Consider the following 9,785-nt stretch of genomic DNA (forward strand, 5'->3'; position numbering starts at 1 on the left):
CCAAGGGGAAGATATTTTCTGCAATACTTACTGTTTATGTATTATTAGTTTTGTTTCCGTCTGTAAGCATAGTTTCTCTTTTATGTCTTTCATTACTTACTGTTCTAAAGTAGGCTGTGATATTGTGATTTATAATAAGAAATATGTATCTAATCTTCATCCCTGTTCCTGGCATAGGAATCACATACCCTTGGAATTTCCTAAGTGATAAGTGTGATTAAGGTGTCTTTTGAGCTTATGTTAATGAGGAGGCTCTTGCAAAGCTCTTAGGTAACCTACGGATTGGGGCTGGTTGCCAGGGGAACCAACCTAGCTATTAAAGAGTTGAAACTTTCAGTCCCCCTCTCCCCACCAGGGCTGGAGATTGGGTTCAATCACCAATGGCTAATGATTTAATCAATCATGCCTATGTAATCAAGTTTCCATAAAATACCAAAAGGACAAGGTTCAGAAAGTTTCTAGGTTGGTGAACATGAGGAGATGGGGAAAGAGTGGTGTGCCCAGAGAGCATGGAAGCTCTGCACCCCTTCCCCATACCTTGCCTTATGAATCTTCCATCTGGCTGTTCCTGAGTTAATATCCTCTTATAATAAACTGGTGTTCTAGTAAGTAAAATGTTTCTCTGAGTTATGTGAGCTGCTCTAGCAAATTAATCAAATTCAAGGAGAGGGTCATGGGAACCTCCATTCTAGAGGCGGTAGGTCAGAAGCAAGGTGACAACCTGAATTTGTGCCTGGCATCTGAAGTTGCAGAGGGGGTGGGGGGCACGTGCAGTTTTCTGGGACTAAAACCTTAACTTGTGGTATCTGATGCTGTCTCCAGATAGTGTCAGAACTGAGTTAATTCCTTGGTGATGTAGGGAAAACACACACACATCTGGTGTCCGAATCGGGGAGGCACACATCAATAACTTACTGCTGCTTCAGGTTGTTTATTTAGTGTGGCAGTATACCAAGTTAAGTAAGAAGAGTTCTACTTCCTGGGACTCTTTCAGATACTCTTACAATTGATTGATCCTCATGTGTGAACAAGTTGGTTATTGTGTTGCCTTTTTACATATAATTCTTACCGAACTTCTCTTTTCCTTGGAGACCAGTCCCACATTTCCTCTTAGTAATGTCATATAGAATTTCTGCTTTTGCTTGTTTCATGGCCTAGCTCAGGGGTCAGGAAACTACTGCCAATAGGCCATATTTAGGCCACTACCTGCTATCTGTATAGCCTGTAAGGCAAGAAAGGTTTTTACAGTTTTAAATGGTTGAAACAAAAATCAAAAGAATAATATGTTGTGATATGTGGCAATCATACAAAATTTAAATTTCATTGTCCACAAATAGTTTTATTGGGACATAGCCATAGTCTATAGCTGCTTTCTCAGCACAAGAGCCGAGTAGTTGTGACAGAAACCATATGGCCCACAAAACTTTAAGTATTTACTATATAGCCCTTTACACAAGTACTTTGCTGACTCCTGGCCTAGCTGATTGTTTACATGTGGTGCTGTTCCTTCTTTTCTCTGTGAGAGATTATACTTAGATGATACTTTCACAAATACAGGTTTTCCTGAACTACAAAACCCTCCTATCTGGTTTCTCACAGAGATTACAATTTTCTTCTGCTTTGAATGTATTAATAATAGATTCCAGTGACCAAATAGTGTAGACCTCTCAATTGAATTAGGAATACCTGAACAAGTCTTGGAACATTATGCTCCCCATATTAACTATCCTTCTTAATCCTATTTTTACATACCCCAAATACTAATATATACCAATTATAAGACAGGGAAGTATTTGTAACTGATCAGTTTTTTATTTATTTACCCTACCTCTGTAGTTTCAAACAAAGAGTTAAGCAGTATTAATTTGTAGTGTTGTGGCTGAAACTTTGTCATATTATCTGTCTTTACAAAGGAGAACTAGACCAAAATGCTATATTTAAGCAATCCTCTCAAGTATTAGCAGCCAGAAACCACTTTTTTGTTAGATATTTTTTAAATGAACAAAATACTCCTTTAGATACTCCCAAAGCTAAGTGAGGGCTGTATAGGGCAAGAACATCACCCTGACCCTGCTTTAGGGTTATAAGACACTTAAGACTCTTTGGAATTCTTGTAAGTACTGCCACCTACACTTCACTAGAATTGGTTAAGTACCCTCGTAGGGTGATCTATAATTTTTCAAACCAGGACACTTCTAAGAATGAAAGGGGAACTAACTCCCTGAGACCCCAGGACAATAGGCATAAACTGGACTTTCCTGACATAACTGGGATGTATAGTTCCCCTAACATTAGAAAGAGGCAAGCTTCTGCTCTGTTTTAATATGCTACCTCTAATTTATTTGTTTCAAATAGAAGGCAGAGGTAACAATGAACTTAGCCTAGATAAAAAACTGTCGAACTCTCAGATTCTTTCTGAATGTAAACATGAAGTGGCACCCCTAATTATTTCAGTAACTGTTTTTCCTTCATAATCGAGAAGCACTATTTACTTTGGTAGTAATGGGGCCATGATATATTAAACTTCTACCCAAATATGTAGATTAAAGGCTTTATATTTACTTTAAATGTTGATCACATACTTAAAACATTATTCAATAGTCAAGTAGAAAAATAAGATCCAAAACAAACTTTATTTACATAGGACAATAAGCGTACTAATAACTCAAATATTGAATAATTAAGTTTTGGGTTGACTAGAAGTCCATGATTCACCAAGACTACTTTATGGAAGCAGTATAAAATTACATTTGATATTTTTCTCAGTTCTCTGGCATTCTTCAAGCTTGCAAGGATTCAGAACACTTTAATGATAGCTTGTTGAACAGCAATAAAATGAGATGATGTCCTTAGAAGTCAGTCTCTCACAAAAAAGACGTTATATCCAAGCTCTATCAAAGCCCCAGCCAGTAAGGCCCATAAAGGAATGAAGACATAGGACAGATTCATGGTAGTAAACTGTTCCAGTTTAGCACAGAGTGCAAGGCAGAAGGCTAATTTAAGTAACATTGCAATGAGGTACCAGGCTTTTTTTTTAATATTGTGTGATCCATGTCGAGGGTCAAAGCCAGACTTACATCGCCCAGCCATTTTCACAATCAGCATGACAAGAAGGATAGTATCAAATATCCAGACTGGAATAAATATGAGGAACCAGTTCCAAGGTGCCTTCTCATCCAGTTTCAACACCAACATGATCAAGAAGAGTAATGTGAAAAGCCAGGTGAGTAGTACTCTCTGAGCCAAGGACATTCTCATTTAAACAGTTTAAAGAGGCTGTTGCAGAGTCGAAAAAAGGGAAATATACCCTAAGAGAAGGAAAAAAAGTCAAGATTGTTTTGATACCAGAAAAAAATTTTTCTATTCCTGGTTTACAAAGCTGGCTCTTTGCATCTTTGTAAAACTGACCTATATTTCTGTTTTGTACTAGTACTGTATGACTGTTACTGCATATGTTCTAATATCTGTGAGGTCTAGTACCTATTTACCATTTTCTTTTCCAGAATATTTTCTACTATTTTGACCTTCCACGTTTTTCAATGCTAAAATCACTAATTCTTAAAAACTTGGAATTTTGATAGGAATGCATTCATCTATAATACTTAGGTGTAAGCACTTATTTAATCTTCACATATAGGTTTAAGTACGTTCCATACTTACTCATGTTTTTTTATCAACCTTGTGACCATCTGGAAAAGGGTAAATAGAATGGTAAATCAGAAGCCAGGCTGCATGAAGTTGGGTGAGGAGTTAACAGAAGATAATGAAATGCAAACCGTTGACAACATTTTATTCCTTTGAAACATTTGGAGAAAAGAAGATGAAAGGTCAGACATACAATGAGGATGACAAAGGAAGGATCAAGGGCTTCCCTGGTGGCGCAGTGGTTGAGAGTCCGCCTGCCGATGCAGGGGACACGGGTTCGTGCCCCGGTCCGGGAAGATCCCACATGCCGCGGAGCGGCTGGGCCCGTGAGCCATGGCCGCTGAGCCTGCGCATCCGGAGCCTGTGCTCCGCAACGGGAGATGCCACAACAGTGAGAGGCCCGCGTATCACAAAAAAGGAAGGATCAAGAACAAATTTTCAGTAAAGTAGGAATCTAAGTATGATTATAAACAGAGGGAAATAAGCCACTGGGCAGTGATAGACTGAGGATGAGAGAGGACACTTGATGGCAACAGGAAAAGATCAGAAGGTAATGGGGATGGTAACAAAAGCATGGGTGATAGGAGTAAAAATGCAGGAAGATAAGAAACAGGGAAAAGGTGAGGAAGCTGGCTAGATAAGTCAAATGCCCTAGACTATCATGTTTTAAGTAATTATATTTTAGAACTAACTTTGCTACATCTCTACTACTTCAAACAGTGGGTGACATGGTGCAAGAGTATATATCTGTTGTATTTCAATAGTGACCTATGAGTCTCCTAGCTCCCTTCTTTCCCTTATACCCATCTGCCTGCACTCAACTTGTTTACTTGGCTGGCAGATACTTCATACTGCACTATGAAAAACAGATGCTTTTGCTCCCAGGAAGGCATTTTCCGTGCTGGTCTCCTTTCCTGGCCAGAGGCTGCCATTGTGGAATGTGGGACTGACTTTGGAAGAAGAGGTGGAGAGGTGCGTACTGATTTGTAACTACAGATGAGTTTCACACTGTAAATTGAATTTGCTCAATTCCCATTTCCAATCGATCTGGCCATTTTTATGGACTTTTAAAAGGTTTACGATAATACAGTTGCTTAAACGTATCTTTTCCATCAGCCAGCCACTGGATGAGTCAAGCTTCATTTTTTCTCGTAAAGAACTGAGTAGCAACTGGTCACAGGAAGGGAGCTGCATTCAACATAGGTACTTGAAACCTGGAGGTGAAAAGGCTGCAAAGAACACAGTCTTGTGGCTACAAGTTCTATTATGTGGGATGCAACAAACTTTTGTATGCACTTTTACTAAAATGCCCTCGACTGGGAAGCACTCTGTTGATATTTAAATGACACTTGAAGGATTATGGATGCTGGGGTTCAGTGATGACCTACAACTCCGATTTCATTAATTTGTTAATAAATCTCTGTTAACTTATATTTGTTTCCTACTACTACTCTTCTTTCTTCTTAAGGAAGGGCGGTGGGGGGGGGGGGCAGGGTGGAGGGAGCTGCATACTCCAAAACAAAAATTTGTTCAACTAAAGTATTTCTCATTTGAGGTGGTTATTTCTTGCACCTGCAAGATAGTTAAGTATATGCTTATCCATTGTTAAAACCTGCGCTTCCCCTAAATGGCAATCTAAAGGCCCCTGCCCACAGTTCAACGTCTCGGTACCAGGTGTGTGGGCTTGATCATTTGTCCATGGTGCTTGCCACACCATCTCGCATTTCCCTTCTCTCGCGACTGCCAGTAGACTTCCCAGTGAACTCGCCCCATCCCGAAGACAGTTTTGTTTAATGGGCCCCCAATACAGAACTATTCTAAACAATGAGTCACTTTCTAAAGGTTCCTGCTGCAACAGCCTTGGCCAACCTGACCGTCCTTCAAAGGAACAGCGTTCTGCTTACACTTACCTGATTTTCGGGCCTACTTATCTCAGAACTTCAGGGCGTTCCTAAACTATCCTTGCCCTTTGTCTTCGAATGCCGACGGTCCGCCAACGGTGCCCTATCCGGACTCCCCCTATTCTGCACTGTGGGACCAGTACATTCTGGAGTTGAACGCAGTTCTTGTACAATATGATCCACAATGCAAACAGAATCCCGGTGCCAAGAGGTGTATGTGCGTTTGGGACCGGGAGTGTGAGGGGGTGAGGGGATGAGGGACGGCGACACGGCCCACGGAAGCATCTGGAGGCCAGGGCACCGGGGGGTGGGGGGCGCGGGGGGCGAGTGCACTTCGGAGGATGCCGGCTCGTTGGAGCCCCGGACTCACCTGGCAGCGCCGCTGGCTGGAGAGCGCAGAGGGGCGCGAAGATTAGGAAATTCGCCAGTTTGGATCCTTGGCCTTTTCCACCACGCTTTTTCCCCCATTAAATCCAGACCCCGTCACATGATAATCAAGAAAAAGATCTCAGTTCCGCCTCTCCAAACAACCACAGTGGAACCTCTCTCAGGTCTACCTCGGGGCCGCGCCCACATCCGGGGCAGGGTCTCACCGCCCTGGGCCTACCCTATAGGTAGAGAGAACGCCAATCTGGGTTCAGAGGCCCCCTTCCCTGCGGTAATTGGACCATTTGGCCGCCAGTGCCAACCAACCGACTTTTCCGTGCGATCGGGTTTGTCAAAAAGGCGGCAATAAAAGAAGCCAGTAGGCCCGCCTCTCTACTGCTACGGGCTAGGAGGAAAGTCAGTCTAAGGATAGCCGGGAGCGTCCGCGGTTCCATTGGGCCCACAGATGCCAATCAGACTTGCCAGCGCTCCGCCCCGCCTCCGCGGGGCGCCCCGCCCCTCCCCTCGCTCTCCCAGTCCGCGCGCGGAGACTGCAGGCTCAGGCGCAAAATCCTGCGGGAGAGGGGGTGGGGCGACGGCTCTGGAGGCAGCGCGCCCGCGGGTTGCTTCGTTGTGGCTCGTCAGGCTCCCGTGGCGGCGGCTGCGTTTGCCTCGGTGTCTTCCGCGCGCACTCCAGCCGCCTCCTAGCGGCGCGGCGCCCTTTCCTACGGTAAGAGCCGGCATCACCTCCGCGCTGAGGCGGGCCGCGTGGAGGTCGTTGGGTTCTGACAGAAGCGGAGGATGAAGCTGGACGAGGGAGGAGAAGAGCGGCGGGTGGTATGGAGGTGGGGGGTGTGGGGGCATCGCGTAGTCCTCCCGGCCCGTGACTTCCTCGGCAGCCGCCGGCACCTGCGCTCCGGGACACTATCATTTGGCCGGTGACGGAGGCTCAGCCTCCCTCCTCCCGAACCCGCGCTGTCCTCGAGCCTTGATGGTGATGGGCCGAAGCCCAGCGCCGCCTCCCGCCCCTCCGCCTCCTCCCAAGTCCCCTCTCCTTCGCTTCCTTCCCCTGGCGCTATGTTTGGGGCGCGTCGGGTCCTGGAGGGAGTGCGGGGTCATCGGGTGGCCGAGCCGGGGTCGGCGGGGAGCGGCCAGCTAGCAGTCGGAGGAGCGGGTTCGGGAGGAGGGGGCGACCCTGCGCGCGCTGGACGCCGACTGGAGTGGGTCGCTGCCCTGCTCCCACTGAGCGGGCAACAGTTTAGTTTTCTGATTCCAGCACTGACTGCGGAGCTGGCGCTGAAATCCTTGGCATGGGCCTTAAAGGGATATTTCTGTCTGGAAACAATGCCGCGGTCCATCAGCGTGCTTCACCTTTTCTTATTTTTATCTGCCTGATGTTGACAGCCAGTGTTCTGGTATTGTTCCTTCGAGACATGGCTTTCTAACGCAACACCTCCTTGTAGAACTTAAGAGATTATTCTGTCACTAATCTGTCACTCTTTTAATTTTTAGCCCGGCCAAAAAAGGCCCTGCTTTATAACAACATATACTGTCTAGGGAAGTACAGAATCTGGAACAATTTATTAATCTCTGTATCTACATACCAAGTAATTTTAAAATTCGTGGTGAATGTGTTAGGTATTTTGTTATTCACACTTGCTCACTTTGTTAATGGTATATTCTGCTTACTTTGAGATTGGTTGTTATTTATGGTACTTTGATTTTATAGCTTTTGGTTAGCTTTAGCCAACTAAGCATTTGAAGATTTTTCTTTTTTTTTTCCCCTTTGAGACTGGCTATAGCCTTAGTGTTTGCTCTTGTTTCTAGGGATTATGTAGTTTTAAGAACTTTTTTTCTCCAAAACTGGGCTTTTTCATAGATTTTTAAAATTTTAAGGGGGAATTCTGATAATTTGGGAACTAGGCACTTTAGCCTAAAGAGCCATAAAATAGCATAACAATATAAAATCCTAACTTTTTGGAGTAAGGGTTGCTAAGTCTGAGAGAAGGAAATGGGTATCCTCTGTCAGGTGTAGTGGCTTAGCCTCTAGATTGCAGACCAATATGGAGGTGTGGTGAGAATGAGCCATGCCTGAGACCAGACACAGGTGGTTCCAGGAGCGTTTTCTTGCAGGGGAAATAGCCTGCCTCTCACACAGGTTAGTTGTCTTCCTGCATCAGGTAGTATTAAGTTAGGTGGTAGTAAAGTAGGAAGTGTCTGTGTTCCAATTTTCAAACTTGCTGGTAGGGCTTGAAAATGTGGTGAGCGAATAAAATATAGTGTACAGTGGGGGCACTCTTGCATAGTCAAGCCTCCAAGAATAAACTTTTTTTGAGTCCAGACTGGCACTGGACAGTTGGCCCTAAAAGTCAAGTAAGTGACCTGAGCAATTTTTAAACCATGAACTTTTTAGGCTAGTCCATTTCATTCAAAATTGCAAGGAAATTTTTTTTTAAAGTTTTTATTGGAGTATAGTTGACTTACAGTGTTGTGTTAGTTTCAGCTGTACAGGAAAGTGAATCAGTTATACATAGATCCACTCTTTTTTAGATTCTTTTCCCATATAGGCCATTACAGAGTATTGAGAAGAGTTCCCTGTGGTACATAATAGGTCCTTATTAGCTATCTATTTTATATATAGTAGTGTGTATATGTCAATCCCAGTCTTCCAATATACACCCCCCTGGTTAACATAAGTTTGTTTTCTACATCTGTAACTCTATTTCTCTTTTGTAGATAAGTTCATTTGTACCCTTTTTTAAGATTCCACGTATAAGCGGTATCATGTGATATTTGTCTTGTCTGACTTAACTTCACTAAGTACAATAATCTCTAGGTCCATCCATGTTGCTGCAAGTGGCATTATTTCATTCTTTATTATGGCTGAGTAATATCAAAATTATAAGGAATTTGTACTGAAAAAGGCTATACTAGACTGAGCCGAAGAAAATTTAGGGTAGCATGTAGGAAAAGTGAGGATTGTCTATGTTACCTCATTTAATCCTTTTAATCCTAGGAGGTAGCTATTGTGATTACTGTCCTCCCATGAGTTAATGTAGGTTAACTCATGTGTTCAAGATTTCTCAGCTAATAAGTTGGTGGAGGTGGAATTTACATCTAATCAATCTGATTACAAAGCCTATATTCCAAGCTGTTGTGCTTTCCCATCACAGTAAAAATGGCTTCGTAGATATTTGGTTGAAGGAGAGTAATCAATGGAAAATAATGCTGCAAAACCATAAACTGAATATTCAGTAACGCTTTGAGATCGTTGTATAATAGGCACTGTTGAGTGTTGCTGGGATGTAAGGATGGAGTAACCTTCCCTGTCTTTGAGGAACATCCCTTTAGTGGGAGAGAGAGATATTTGAACGAATAATGGTAACACAATGCAGTATATACTATAAGTGAGTGCCGTAGAGTGTGGTTTCATGGAAAGAGAATTCAGTTAAAGTTCAGACAGACCAGCATTTGAATTCCTGTTTTGATTTGTGACCTTGAACATGATACCAAACCTTTTTCATCTTTAGTTTCCTTATCTGTTAAGTGGAGAGAATAATGTTTCAAAGGGGAGTATTAGTATTAAACAAAATATGTAAAGTATTGTCACATTGGTAAGCCCTGAATAAAGAAGAAGGAAAAAATAAATTGAACAGAGTTGAGAAGGGGTTGGAGGTTTAGCAGGGAGCTATCTCTGGAACCTAAAAATGTGACTGATAATTTTGATTAGTGGGGAGGGAAGGCATCAAATACAGAACACACAGAACTGGAGGCAGGAGAACCGGAATATGGATTGTTGAGGGAATGGCAAGTAATTGTGGCTCTGTATAGAAAGTATTTTTGAAGGCCAAATTTAAATGATAATTGTATAGA

The 9,785-nt window shown here is 43.1% G+C and overlaps 1 protein-coding gene across 1 annotated transcript; it reads right to left on the minus strand.

Moving 5' to 3' along the window:
• Window positions 1–2,614: 2,614 nt before the first annotated feature.
• On the minus strand, window positions 2,615–6,095 carry TMEM60 (transmembrane protein 60). Its single transcript, XM_065884259.1, has 2 exons — window positions 5,917–6,095; window positions 2,615–3,308 (listed from the first exon to the last, which is right to left on the minus strand). Exon 2 carries the CDS (start codon window positions 3,256–3,258, stop codon window positions 2,857–2,859), a length of 402 nt encoding a protein of 133 aa, XP_065740331.1. The 5' UTR covers window positions 3,259–3,308; window positions 5,917–6,095; the 3' UTR covers window positions 2,615–2,856.
• Between the last annotated feature and the right edge of the window lie 3,690 nt (window positions 6,096–9,785).

The sequence above is a fragment of the Phocoena phocoena genome, chromosome 9 (genome assembly GCF_963924675.1).
Source record: "Phocoena phocoena chromosome 9, mPhoPho1.1, whole genome shotgun sequence".
Taxonomy (NCBI): Eukaryota; Metazoa; Chordata; class Mammalia; order Artiodactyla; family Phocoenidae; genus Phocoena; species Phocoena phocoena.

What these genes read in the sequence shown, in the direction of transcription:
- TMEM60 (XM_065884259.1), bottom strand. Translation starts at nt 3,258, where the DNA reads ATGAGAATGTCCTTGGCTCAGAGAGTACTACTCACCTGGCTTTTCACA.